The 14,206-nt window shown below is 44.5% G+C and overlaps 1 protein-coding gene across 1 annotated transcript in view; it reads left to right on the top strand.

Moving 5' to 3' along the window:
- Positions 1-13,794, top strand: part of TRIM35 (tripartite motif containing 35) — an 18,206-nt gene extending 4,412 nt beyond the window's left edge. The window contains exons 2-6 of the mRNA XM_006916972.3: positions 3,555-3,650; positions 6,810-7,040; positions 10,546-10,568; positions 11,386-11,504; positions 12,832-13,794. Of these exons, the coding sequence (XP_006917034.1) occupies positions 3,555-3,650; positions 6,810-7,040; positions 10,546-10,568; positions 11,386-11,504; positions 12,832-13,409 (1,047 nt within the window). The 3' untranslated portion in view covers positions 13,410-13,794. The remainder of the gene's footprint in view (positions 1-3,554; positions 3,651-6,809; positions 7,041-10,545; positions 10,569-11,385; positions 11,505-12,831) is intronic.
- Positions 13,795-14,206: the final 412 nt, after the last annotated feature.

Genomic DNA, 14,206 nt, shown 5'->3' with positions numbered 1-14,206 from the left:
ATTACACCAAAACAATGAAAGTCATATAGCCTGGAGTCGAGGAAGTTGTTAAGAAAATACAAATGCTGGCACTAAAGTTGTAGGAACTGAAAGCATGTGTCAGCACTGTTTATAAGGAGACTCACAAGAGGCTTATCTTAGTATTTTTTTTTAGGTTATCACTGAATGAAAACACTAATTTAAAACACTCATGGAAAACTTGCAAATCCCTCAAATACACAGATCCAGAGCCTGCGGGACTGCGAGGGGATGATTATATTTGACTGAAGAGAAAATGGAAACTTAGAGAAATACAGTGACTTGTGCCAGTGTCAGGGAGTGAAAGTGGAACACCTAGGATTGGAACTCGGGTTTCCTGACTCCCAGTCTAGTGTTTACCCTGGTTTACATTTCCAAAGCAAACCTGCCCTGAACCTGCACCACGTCCCAGGCTTCTGAATTGCCATGTTGAGACCCCTTTCTTATCCATCCCATGGAGTCAACGTGAAGGCCATCATCTGCCATCCAGCCTCTTCCTGCCCCTTCCCCTGCTCCTGCCCCTTCCAGGGTCACCTGCTTAGAAATCAGTCTGGCCAAATTTAACCTACAAGTACTCTAGGCATCTCTAATGTCTTTCCCCTTACAGTTCTCTCCCCCGTTTGCTAACTACTCACCCCCATCCCAGATCCCCACTTATGGGCCATGCCCTACCAGGTCCAAGTGGCAACAGAGGATGTTCATTGCCCACTTGGCAAAGTATGTGCCCAGGGGCAGGATGGAGTCTTACTGAGCATTGCTCATGGAGGCTCCTGAGTTATGGGGCCCAGCGCCAGGTACCATGGTAGACCCTAAGCTAATAAAGTAAGTCAGGAATCATAAATAAAAGGTATAAGATTTGGAAAGAGGGAAACTACACTGAAATAGGGTGTGTAATGTTGTAGTTAAGAACATGGCCTTTAGTTTTGGACAGTTCTTAGTACAAATCCTGGTTCTGTTACTGTCCATGAAATTTTGACTAGTTAATTCCTCTGGGCCTTATTTTCTCCTCTGTAAAAGAGGAATACAGTGTCTACCGCACAGGAATATAAGAATTAAATAGAACGATGTTTGTAAAGTGCTTAATTTAGTGCCTTGTCCATAGTACACACACAGTAATAACTTCTTACTAGTAATGACATAATCATCGGTTGATCTCACCAGCTGATGTCTCAGAGAAGGACCATTTTAGGGTTGGTCTTTGCTGAATTAAACCAGAACATTCTCAGTGATTGAAAAGTTTGGGAAGGACAGGGGACTGTCACCCCTACCCATCTATCTTTATTGTCCCATAACTCCCTAGTTGTCGAAGTTAAAGGGCTAAGGGTCTGGCTGTGTTGTTTTGGGGCCAGCACACCCTTGGGTTATGAGTGTGGACAGTTGCTACACTCCTACCATTCACATTTATTTGGCAAATCAAGGAATTGTCCTTCTGGACTTGATTACCTGATTTCGTAATGAAATATCCTGTCCTACAAAATAAAACATTAGGATAATATTTCAGCAGTTTTGTGGGATGTGCTCACTAATGTTATTTTGCTATTGAGACACACTTAGAGATGATACACTACAGAAAATGGTGTTTAAAAAATCTGTTAAATATTCTCAAGAAGAACATAAAAGTGACCAGAATGAGTAGAAAAGAAAACAATACCTGCAGAAAATAAAATCAGTCAGGATTTTCTGTGATGTAGCGGTTAAAAGAATGGGTTGTGGAGCAGGATACGTGGGCTATAGTTATCTGTTGCTGTGTAACAAATTATTCCCAAAACACAATGGCTTAAAAAAAAATCTATTTTCTCATGGTTTCTGTGGATCAGGAATCTAGGCATGGCTTAGCTGGATGCCTCTGCCTCTCACGAGGGTCTCACGATGCTGCCATCAAGGTGTTGCCAGGGCTGCAGTCTCCACTGAAGGCTCAAATAGGTCAAGACCGCCATTCAGACTCGCTCTGGTGGTTGCTGGCAGGTTCCAGGGCCTCGTGGGCTGTTGGTTGGAGGCTATCCTCAGTTTCTAGCTCCATGGGCTGTGCCATAGGCTAGAAATGAGAGCACAAGAAATGGTGTTCACAGGCTTTCTGTCACCACATCTCAGAAGTGACATCCCATCACTTTTGCCACATTCGATTAGTTAGAAGCAAGTCACTAGGTCCAGTCTGCAGGCGAAGGATTCCACTAAGGTGTGAATACCAGAAGATGGGGATCATTGGGGCCATTTTGGAGGCTGCCTCCTTCATGCTGCCCTCTGGCCCCCAGTGATTCATGTCCGTCCCACATGCCGAACACACTCACCTTCTCTTGAGATCCCCATATGTCTCATTTCTTTACAGCATCAGCTCAAAGTCCAGAATCTCATCATCTAAATCCGGTCCAGATGAGCGTCAAGCTTTTGAGGACAGAGCTGTATTACCTATTGGTGTATAACAAATCACCTCAAATTTGGCGGCTTAGAACCAGCAACTTATCTCTCAGGAGGGAGGGATCACTAGAGGCCATCTTAGGGGCAGTCTACCACCTCTGTCTAGGTTCACATTCTTTCTCTGCCACCTACTAGCTGTGTGTCCTTGAGCTAGTCACTTTCCCTTTCTGCGTTTGATTTTTTTTTTCATGTGTAAAATGGGGCTAATGATGTTACTTACTTAATAGGGTTTATGTGATGATCAAGTGACATAATTTGTAAAGTAATTAGGTCACTCCCTAGCCAATAGTAAATGCTCCATAAATAGTAGTCATTTATAAGTAATATTATTAGAGTTGTTATTTTGATTATTTTTCCAAAGAAAAAAACTGAAAAGCTTGCTCAGAATATAGAGAGGAAAGGAGAAAGATGGTGAGAAAATGATAGGCCTTGGATGCAAAAGGTGGGAATTCAACCTAAAACTAGTCGCTCTGCAAGGAGTCCAAGGAGATCAGAGCATTGCTTAAAGTTTAAAAAACAAAAACTACTGAATAAAAGATATTTAAATCTGCCGGTTAAAGTATTTCACATGATCCAAGCACTATTAGAAGATTGAGATGAGGGCCGAATGTGGGGAGACATGTAGTTTAGATAAAGACCCCGTGGGAATAACTGGTGAATGCCGTAATCAGACCTGTTGGTTAATGACTGCCGGCCAGTCCAGTTTAGAAAATCACAAAGGAAGCCCGTGAGCACATTGTCTTTACAGTTGTACCCACAGCCTGGACCAGACTTAGGCCTGAGTAGGATGCCCCTCTATGCTGAACTGTGACCAACTTGAGAGGGAACAGATCCCTTGACCTCCTGAATCCTGTCTCCCCATCTGTAGCAGGTATAAAATGGTGGGGCTGGGTTAAAGGATATCTGAGGGTCTTTTATGCTGTAAACCTCAGATTCAAGGTCAGGGCCATACTTCTTAGCTTTCTGCTGTGCCCTGTAGTGTGTGGACAGACCGGATAGTCATCGTGTTTGAGTTGTACCCTTGTAGAAGTGAGATTCCAGTTGTAAATGTGGCGTCATCCTCCCTGCCTGGCCTCTTGCCTTAACTCGCCTCCTTTCTTCCCTCTCCTTCCTCCCATCAGGCCAAGTGCAGGAACATGGAGCACGCGCTGAGGGAGAAAGCCAAGGCCTTCTGGGCCATGCGGCGCTCCTACGAGGCCATTGCCAAGCACAATCAGGTGAGTGAGTGCTCAGGCTGAGTGGGAGACTGGGGACATCCAGGGCCATCAGAGAGATAGGCAGGAGTCAGTGGGCCCTGGCCAACACAGAGTTGGTGGCCTTCAGCCCTGATGGTCTAACACAGCCATGCCCTTGGACGCCGACTGTGGCTGCACAGCTATGGCCTTTTTAAATACCTGAGTCATGGCCATGCTAGCAGCCATTGGAGCAGCTTAAAAAGCCACCTGTGCCATCTGCACTAAGGTTTCAGACTAATTTCAGCATTTGTCACACCTCTCCATCTACCTGGGTACTCAAGCCAGCGATGATCTGGGATTCATTAGTTATTCCTCTTTCCCACTCATCCTCACATCCACTCCATCAGCCATCCTGTCCCCTCTGTCTACAAAATACATGCCATCTATCTGACACTCCATTTCCACTGCACCATCCCAGTCCAGGTCACCATCATTTCTCACCTGGCCCCTTACCTGGGCCCTGATTTTCCACTCTTGTTCTGCAATCTACTCTCTACAGAGTGGACTGATGTTTTAGAAAAACATATCAATCATGTCACTCCTCTGTTTAAAACTGCCCAGTGGTTTCCATGACACACACACAATACAATCCAGACTCCTCAGCATGGCCTCTGAGGCCTCATCCAATCCCTGCCTGCCTCTCAACTTCATCTCCTCCCAGGCTGAGCTGCGCTCTCTGCTCCAGCCACACTGGCCTTCTTTCTGTCCCTTAAATGAGCTAGATCTTTTTCCCAGATCCTCCCACCCTCAGTTCTTGTCATTAAAATTATAGCTCAGATGTCCCTCCTGAGAAATGTCCCTGATCATCATATCCAAAGTAGTCTTCCCTGATGACTTGCTATCATATCTCCCTGTTTTATTTTCCCCATAACACTTCATTACCTGGAATTAACATTTTGTTTTCTATTTATTTTTTAATCTTCCATTAAAATATAATGAAAGCAGAAGACACTAGTATCGAGTATTCTTGACACAATAGATGACCAATAAATGTTTGTTAATCGAATGAATGAATTGGCTTCCTTCTTTCCCCAATTCCTTTGTTATACCTTGGCAACTTCTCATCTGCATCCTGTGAGGCTTGGCCGCCTGGTTTCTGACTAGTTATCCTGGCTCTGCTCCATCACTTCCTGGGCAGGTCCTTCTAATAACTACTAGTGGGCTCATCACAGCCTCAGCTAAGACACACTTGACTCAGCTGCCTGGTACTCCCCTAAAGAGCTGGCCAGGGCCCTCCAGTGCCTTGTCTCCATGGGAAAGAACCTTATTAACATCTGGCCAAGGGCAGAGCTGGTGGAACAGAGCAGAAGGAAGGATTCTGGAAAGTTGGTGGCCGGGGCAGTAACTGCACAGCACACCTATTTTCAGATCCAGGCTTGTTCTCCAACAGATCCCTCACCCCTCCAAGCTAATCTCTCATCTATAAAAAGAGGACAGTTCCCTCTTACTGGGATTATTTTACATGTTCAAATGAGATAATGCCCAAGTGAAAAGTCATTCAGTGTTTCTCATATCATACATCAACAAACTGGTTTGAGAGATATTTTTCACTTTTTCAGTGAACCATTTTGTCATCATATTGTCAGAGCCACAAACACATGTTGAATTTCCAGCCTAAACACAAGATTACTAACATGTGTAGCTAGAGCACACATTTTGAGTTGGTTTCCCAGCAGTCATCATGGAATCCTGGAGCTTCATCTCTGTGCTTGAACTTGATTTCCTTTAGTGTGGGACCACAGTTGGGATACTTGGGGAGTGTCCATATGTCCAAGTGACATCGCTTTTCTGCCCATCTCTGACGGTGTGGAACTCTTAACATGGTCAGGTGTGAAGATTCCAGGATTCCAGCTTGATTAATGCTTTTCCTCTCAATCCAGTCAGTCCAGGTTAATGAGTGAAGTGAAGGTTTTGTGTTTCCCACTTAGCTGCAAGGCTGCCATTGCCCGCAGTGAGGGTGGCAAGAGTTGACTTTGCACTGGCTGGTTTTTCCTGCCTACTCTGTTTTTTATCTTCCTGTGTGATAAGAATCATCCCAGATTTTACTCTCCCTCACTATACATTATCAGTCTTTTTAGCCTGATATTTCAGCAGTACCTTATTTGCATTTCTTTGATTATTAAGTTCGTACATTCTTTCACAAGTATAATAGCCATTTGTAATTCTGTGAATACCAATTCACAATCTTTTTTTCTTGGAATATTCTTTTCTCCTTGTGGATTCATAAGAGCACTTTGTATATTAAGAAAAATTTGTGCTTATATACATATATATAGATGTATGTGGGAAATATTTTTCCTAGCTTGTCATTCCTTTTTAGTGAATCATTTTCACTTTTTTGGTCATTTTCACTTTTTCAGTGAATCGTTTTATCATATTGTCAGAGTCATAAACATTGAATTTTCAATCCAAAGATGTGGATTACTTAACCTGCCATTGCTAGGGCACACATTTTGAGGTGTTTTCTCAATAGTCATCATGGACTTGTATTTATGTATTTAACATTACTAGAAGTCTCTTGCCATATAAAACTTACTTTTACATGCATTTAGTCATCTTATTCTTTTTTTGAGGCTTCTCAGTTTCATATTATGGTGAGAAAGGTCTTTCTCATTCCAAGATGAGAAATTTTTTTCTGCTTTTTCTTTGAGTACATTTGTGGTTTTATTTTAACTTTTTAAAGGCTTTTGTAGTTATGATTATGAGTATGCATATTGTTAATTCCATTTTAAAATAAATACTTCCTACTATTCTTTGTAAGCCTCTTGATCAGACTAACTTCAAGTCCTAAGATTGGAAGACAAATAATTTTTAAAAATTGCTGCTACTTAACAACAATTCATTTCTGTGATGCAAGATTTTCCTTGCTATTGTGCAGTCTAAACAAGATACAGAATAGGACTACAGTTGTCATGTATCAACAGCGATTTCAGTTTTTAAATTAAAAGAACCTCATTACCTGTTTGACTTATTTTAAATTGAAACTTGTAAATTTGTTCTAAGAAAGCTGCATCTATATTTTATCCATTTGGGTTCTACGTTTAGTTTCTTTGCTAATTTCTGAGAGGCACTGGGCTGGGTGACGGCTGAGGTTTCCTCCACGTCTGATCCTCTGTGGCTTCCTCCCGCTCTCTGCTGTAGGTGGAGGCTGCCTGGCTGGAAGGGCGAATCCGCCAGGAGTTTGATAAGCTTCGTGAGTTCCTGAGAGTGGAGGAGCAGGCCATCCTGGATGCCATGGCCGAGGAGACGAGGCAGAAGCAGCTTCTGGCTGAGGAGAAGATGAAGCAGCTCGCGGAAGACACAGAGGCTCTGGCCCATGAAATCGAACGGCTTCAGATGGAGATGAAGGAGGACGATGTTTCTTTTCTCATGGTGAGGAGCTCTTCACTCAGTGACAGGGACCCGGCTTTCAGGAACCAGAGGGGAGCTGGAAACCAGCGACCCTGGCCAACCCAGTCTTCCCGTAGCTTGTAGATCCGGGGCTGGAGAGGCTTACAGACCACATCCTCTGCTTGGGTCAAGAGGCTGAAAAGATTTTAATCAGAGCAGAGTTCCTTAGGGCCTCTTCGTTTCTCTCTACCTCTCCTTTTCTTCTTCTCCCTCTTTCTCTCTCTTACATCCACTCTTGCTCTCTCTCTCTTCTCTCTCTACTCCTTAATACAGAGAAGTACTTTTTTAATAAACTCTTTATTTTGGATTAATTTTAGACTTACGGAAAGTTGCAAAGACAGTACAGAGTGCTCCTGTATACCCTTCCCCGCATTCCTCCCATTGTTAACCCCTCACATTACCTCGTGGCTCGTTCGTCTGAACTAGAAAACTGACACTGGCGCATTATGATTAACTGAACTCCAGACTTATTTGGGGTTCACAGGTTTTCCACTGAAGTCCTGCAGTCCAGAGCCCCACATTGCATTCAGTCGTCACATCTCCCAGCCTCCACTGGTCTGTGATGGCTTCTTATTCCTTTTCTGTTTTTCATGACCTTCGCAGCCCTGAGTAGTCCTGGCTAGATGTCCTGTAGTATGTTCCCCAATCTGGGTTTGTCTGATGTTTTTCTCATGATTAAATTGGGGTTGTAGGATTTTACAAAGAATACAAAATGGAATATTTTTAAATTTTACAATTATTTAAATTTTTTGATTTGAAGATGATGTTTTGGTATTCTCTGTTTTCTTAAGAAAAGGATGACTCCATTCTCTCTTTACAAACAATAGATAGGGGGATAACTTCGTAAACTATATTAATGTCTAACCAATGTATAGTATACCCGAAACTAGTATAAAAAAATCAGATGAAGCATAAAAGAACCTGGCACTATATAATTGTTCAATAAATGTTATTACCATTCTTAAGTATTCTGAATAGACAGAAATTAGGTTTACAAGGCAGGGCAGAACTTGGCGCTGTCTTATGAAACTTTACAAAAGGGAAGAAGCCTCATTCAGATAAGACGTTGTCTTTATGCTTCCCTAAAATATTGACACAAAGAAATTCTGAATATGTACAAAATGAAATCACTTAGAAAGTTTCTTTTAAAATGCTAAATTATAAAGTCACCTAAACAATAGCTACAACCTTTTCATGTGTGTATGTGTAAATAGTTTTCATTTATATACTATAGACCACTGGAATTTGTTTAAACAAATAGTTTAAGATAAGGCCCCCATCACTTCATTCTGGGGAATGTCAGTCTTTCTTTAAAATTATCTTGTGGATTATATAAATAGTAAAATTAAATTAAGATAAAAAACAGTATAGATTTTCTTTTCTTTTCTTCCTCGTATTGATTTCAACCCCTGCCCCTCCCCTGCCCTGAGTCACTGTGTCTTTATGGAGGTTTTGTGACTCAGATGCTGTTTTAGAAATCAGTATCTCGCTTACGTGGACAACAGTGAACTCTCTGGAAAGGGAAGTCCTTGTAGAGTGGAGTGGGAAGAGAGGGACATCCTCCATGCAGGCAGGATGTCACATCCTGGCTGGGGACCTTTGTGAGTTCTCTGTCTCATACAGAGCTCTGAACCATGATGTCTCCTGTCTCCAAAATGCTCCAGGCAATAAAATCATTTAATGGGTTCTAAAATTTGGATTCCGTGTGTTTCTGTCTAGGAAATTGAGAATGTCATCTCGCCCAGTACCCAGTATGCTTTCAGGGATGGTTTTGCATCTCCCTCTCCCCATTCCTCTGCTCTCTCCCCTCTCCCTTCCCACCTCTACACACACACACACACACACACACACACACACATGCTCTATTAAGATATAATTCACATACTCTACAGTTTACTCATTTAATAAGTACAGTTCAGTGGGTTTTTAGTATACTCACAGAGTTACCACAATCAATTTTAGAACACTTTCATCTTCAAAAACAGAAGCCCTTTAACTATCACCGTCTTCCACATGAACCCTTAGCAATCACTAATCTACTTTCTGTCTCTAGATTTGCCTATACTGGACATTTCATATCAGTGGAATTATACAATATGTAGCCTTTTGTGACAGGCTTCTTTCACTCACCATAATGTTTTGAAACTTCATGTTGTAGCATGTTTCAGTACATGGCTGAATAATATTCCATCGAATGGATATATACTACATTTTCTTCATCTGTTTATCAATTGATTGACATGTAGGTGGTTTCCTCTTTTTAGCTATTATGAATAATATTGCCATAAACATTTGTGTACAAGTTTTTAAGTGGACACATGTTTTCAGTTCTCTTGGATATGCACCTAGGAGTAGATTTGGTGGATCATATGGTAATTCTAGGTTTAACCATTTGAGAAACTACCAGGCTGTTTTGCAAGAGACTGCATTATTTTATATTCCCACTAGTAGTGTATGAGGATTGCAGTTTCTCCACATCTTGGCTAACACTTACCTGTCTGTTTTATTATAGCCATCATAATAGGTGTGAAGTGGTATCTCACTGTGGTTTTGGTTTACGTTTCCCTGATGGCTGATGATGCTGATGATCTTTTCATGTACTTGTTGGCCATTTGTATACCTTCTTTGGGGAAATGTACATTCAAGCCTTTGATCATTTTCAAAATTGGGTTGCTTGTCTTTTTGTTGTTGAATTGTAAAATTTTGTTATATATATACATGGATACTAGACCTTTTTCAGTGATATGATTTATCTTCCATTCTGTGACTTATCTTTTTACTTTCTTGATGACACCTTTTGAAGCACAAGAATTTTTAATATTGATGAAGTCCTATTTATCTATGTCTTCTCTTGCTGCTTGTGTATTTGGTGTCATGTCTAAGAAGCCATAGCCTAATCCAAGGTCACAAGTATTATAGTTTTATCTCTACATTTAATTCTTTGATCCATTTTGAGTTGATTTTTGTATATGGTGCAAAGTAGGAATCCAACTTCATTCTTTTGCATGTGGATATGCAGTTGTCCTAGCACCATTTGTTGAAGTCCATTCTTTTCCCATTGAATGGTCTTGGCACCCTTACAGAGAACCAATTGAGAGTTTATTTCTAGACATTCGGTGTCCATTGGTCCATTTGTCTGTTTTTCTGTTAGTACCATACTGTCTTGTTTACTGTTGCTTTTAATAAGTTTTGAAATAGAGAAATGCGAGTCACCAACTTCATTCTTTTCCAAGATTGTTTTGGCTATTCTGGGTTCCTTGAATTTCCATATGAATTTTAGGATTACCTTCTCGATTTCTACAAAGAATCAAGCTGGAATTTCGATAGGAATTGCATTGAATCTGTAGATTGACTTGGAGGGGGTATGGAAATCTGAACATTATTAAGTTTTCCGATTCACAAACATGGAATGTATGGCTCTTTTTGAGATCACAAATTGATGTTTTCTCTGTGTGTATGTTTGTGTCTGTGATTTTTTCTGTTTCAGAAACACAAGAGCCGAAAACGCCGGTAAGTTGCCAAGGCTGATGGAGGGGAGGCAAAGAGCAGTCAGAACTACCAGGGGTGCAAACTCCAGTGGCTCCCTCCAGGGCCAGGCAGGTAATGAAGCCAGCTGGGTGTAATACAGAGGGAGTGCTGGGGACTGGTGAGGTGGAGAGAGTCCTCTTTCAAGGCATCCCACTGGCGCAGTGTTGTTTTCCTGAGTGTGGAGAGAGAATGTGCCATCCTGCACATGGCTCGTAGTTCTCAGTGGGTTATCCCAACATTTTGACTTGTTTCTTAGCCCCTTCCCTCTGAGAGCCTCAGGACATATACTGGTTTGTGTTGATGGTTGTTGGGTTCACAGGGATGGATAAGGAAGAACTATGCCCCAGTCAGAGCCGCACAGAGATGGACGAGAGCGCTTTGAGCAGTAGTGAGTTCCCCGTCACTGGAGGTGTTCAAGCAAAGGCCAGTGACACCTTCAGACTGTTGCACTGGAGGACCCTTAAGGTCCCTTCTGACTCAGACATCCTATGTGCAGATGTGTAAGTGTGATTTCTGCCCACAAGCTTGGGAACCATGACTGAGAACCTCCTGTTTATATTTATCCCCGCTGGGGCAGGGTGAGCCCGAGTACTGAATCCTGAAGGGGTATGAGCCACCAAGTTTTGATTCCGTGCTCATCTCCTATCACAGCCCAGTCTGGGTTTCCCTTGGGTAAGGTGGCTGGGGAATTTAGGCCCGAGGCAAGGGAGCAAGTCTTGTCTGTTAAATCCAGCTGACCCTGTAAGGCCCAGGATGCATGGCCCTGGCCCTGCCCACCAGACCAATTCTCCCTTCCCAGCCTCTTCTGCACCATGGAACCAGAGCCCGTCCAGCCCGGCATGCTCATCGATGTCTGCAAGTACCTGGACTCCCTGCAGTACCGCGTCTGGAGGAAGATGGTCATGTCTGTTGAATCTGGTTAGTGGGGGTGCAGGCAGGTGATACAGGCAGTGGGGAGAACTACATGCAAGGCAGAGAACCAGCTGAACTCACTTCTTCCAGCCTCCCACCCCACTGGACCTTGTCATCCCTTGACTCCTCCCTTCTCCAGCTTCATTCAGACAGGCCCCCGGCACCCTGTTCCTCCACTCTTGCCCCACTGATCAAACCCCTCCTGGCAGAACTCCTTTCTTTTTGGGTCCTGACACTTGGCCACCTCTTCAGAAAGAGCAACTGACTTCCCTACTTAGAAACATTGTGTATATAATGAAATATCTCAGTCCATGACGACTTCTCCTAGGGTGAAATCAGCCCATATGAGTCACTATGTCATGTACTGTTGACTGAATGTCTGTGTCCCCTCCCGCCCAAATCATATGTTGAGGTCCTAACCTCCAATGTTTTAGTATTGGGAGGTGATTAGGATTGGATGAGGTCATGAAGGTGGAGCCCTGTGATGGGATCAGTGCCCTTGGAAGAAGAGACACAAGAGAGTTGGCTTCTTCTCGTTCTCTCTTGTGAGGACACAGCAAGGTGGCCATCTGTAAACCAAAAAGAGGGCTCTCACCAGAACCTGGCCATGCGGGGTGCCCTGATTTTGGATTTTCAGCCTCCAGAACTGTGAGAAATAAATTTCTGTTGCTTAAGCCACTGTCTGTGGTACTTTTGTTGTAGTAGCCCAAGCTAAGATCTCATGATTTTACAAGAAGAAATGTTGGTGTATGAACACCAGGATCCCTGCCTGTATTGGCCTCCTGTGGCTGTCGTAACAAAGGACCACAAACTGGATGCCTTAAAACGACAAATTTATTCTCCCACTTCTAGAGGCTTGAAGTCCAAAATCAAGGTGTCAGCAGGGCCACACACCCTCTGAACGCTGCAGAGGAGGATCCTTCTTTGCCTCTTCCTAACTTCTGGTGTTTGCCAGCAACCCTTGGCTGGGCTGCAGCACTTTTATTTCCGCCTTTGTGGTCACATGACCTTCCCCCTTCATGTGTCTGGTGGCTCCTCTTTTTGTAAGGACAATAGTCATTGGATTAAGGGGCCACTGTACTTCAGTTTATTTACATCTAAAACAAATAAGGTCGCCTTCCGAGGTACTGGGGGTTAGGACTTCTACGCACATTTTCTGGCTGAGCACATTTCAACCAATAACACCGCCCCTCAGCCCAAGGCAGCTCCCTCCTTGCACTGGGTCCAGGTGGGACACTGTTGGTGAGTTCAGGGGACTTGGGGCATCACGGGCACGGCAGAGGATGGAATGTTAGGTTTGCTGATTTTCCCCAATTTTGTGCTCTGTCCTCAGTGCCCTTCAGCTTTGACCCCAACACTGCAGCTGGCTGGCTCTCCGTGTCCGAAGACCTCACCAGTGTCACCAACCATGGCTATCGCGTGCAGGTCGAGAACCCTGAGCGCTTCTCCTCAGCGCCCTGCCTGCTGGGCTCACGTACCTTCTCCCACGGCTCCCATGCCTGGGAAGTGGACCTGGGGGCGCTGCCCAGCTGGCGGGTGGGGGTGGTGCGCATGCGCCAGGACACCGGCGTGGAGGGCCACTCACACAGCTGCTACCACGACACCCGCTCAGGCTTCTGGTACGTGTGCCGCACGCAGGGGGTGGAGGGTGACCACTGCGTGACCTCGGATCCAGCCACGTCGCCCCTGGTCCCCGCCATCCCTCGCCGCCTGCGTGTGGAGCTGGAGTGCGAAGAGGGCGAGCTGTCCTTCTACGATGCCGAGCGGCACTGCCACCTCTACACTTTCCACGCCCGCTTTGGGGAGGTGCGGCCTTACTTCTACCTAGGGGGCACGCGAGGGGACGGGCCCCCCGAGCCCCTGCGCATCTGCCCCCTGCGCATCACGGTCAAGGAGGAGCTGGATGGCTGAGGCTGGCCCCGGAGGCTTGCGCCATGATCCTGCTGCTTTTCCGCCCCTCTTCCTGGAGCCCACACTCGGCTGGGCTCCTCTACCACCTGCTTTCTTGACAGGATCTTGCAACTGACCTATTTGGTCCTTCTCCATGGCTCCAGGTTCCAATCCTCCCCCTTCATTTTTGGTTCCTTCTCCAATCACAGTAGACAGCCCTTCAGGAGGCAGCCAGTGGCCAGGCTCTTACCAGAGTCGTGGCATATTCTGAATTGTGAATTTTCTGAATCCTAATTCCAGGATTTCTGGCGATGATGTTTGCCTCTAAAATAGACCTGTTTTAAAACATAGCTTTTAGTATTATCCAGGTATGGTGAGGCCAACAGACCACGAGACAACTGCCATTGGAAAGAGTTACTAACAGTTCCTAAGAGGAGGGGCTGTGCCATGGGAGCCACACAGCAAAGCACCAGGGCCCCTCAGAGCCAGAGGGAGGGTAAGGGGAGAACATGGGCCAGAGACTCTTGTGGTTTCCATGGGAAGGAGCAAAGGAGGCAGGTACAGGGTGGACAGGTTTAGGATTTGCTAGTTTGGCTAGTCTTGGGGTAGGGGCAGCAGTTCTTCATGGTCAGTGAGCTCCAGATGTCAGAGTATCAAGAATACAGAATATAATAAAATATAGTTAATACAGGGCCATAGCCATGGCTTTGGGGCATGACCAGGGCTCTGCTCCTCTGTCACGTGAAATCAGCATTTTAAAACTCTCACAGTGCCTCCTCCTTGGGGCCCACAGGGCTGGAGGCAGGGCTGCCCATCAG

Source organism: Pteropus alecto, unplaced genomic scaffold, assembly GCF_000325575.1.
Source record: "Pteropus alecto unplaced genomic scaffold, ASM32557v1 scaffold166, whole genome shotgun sequence".
In the NCBI taxonomy this organism is placed as follows: Eukaryota; Metazoa; Chordata; class Mammalia; order Chiroptera; family Pteropodidae; genus Pteropus; species Pteropus alecto.
Note: the sequence above shows the minus strand (reverse complement) of the source record. Positions and strands in the feature narration are given on the sequence as shown.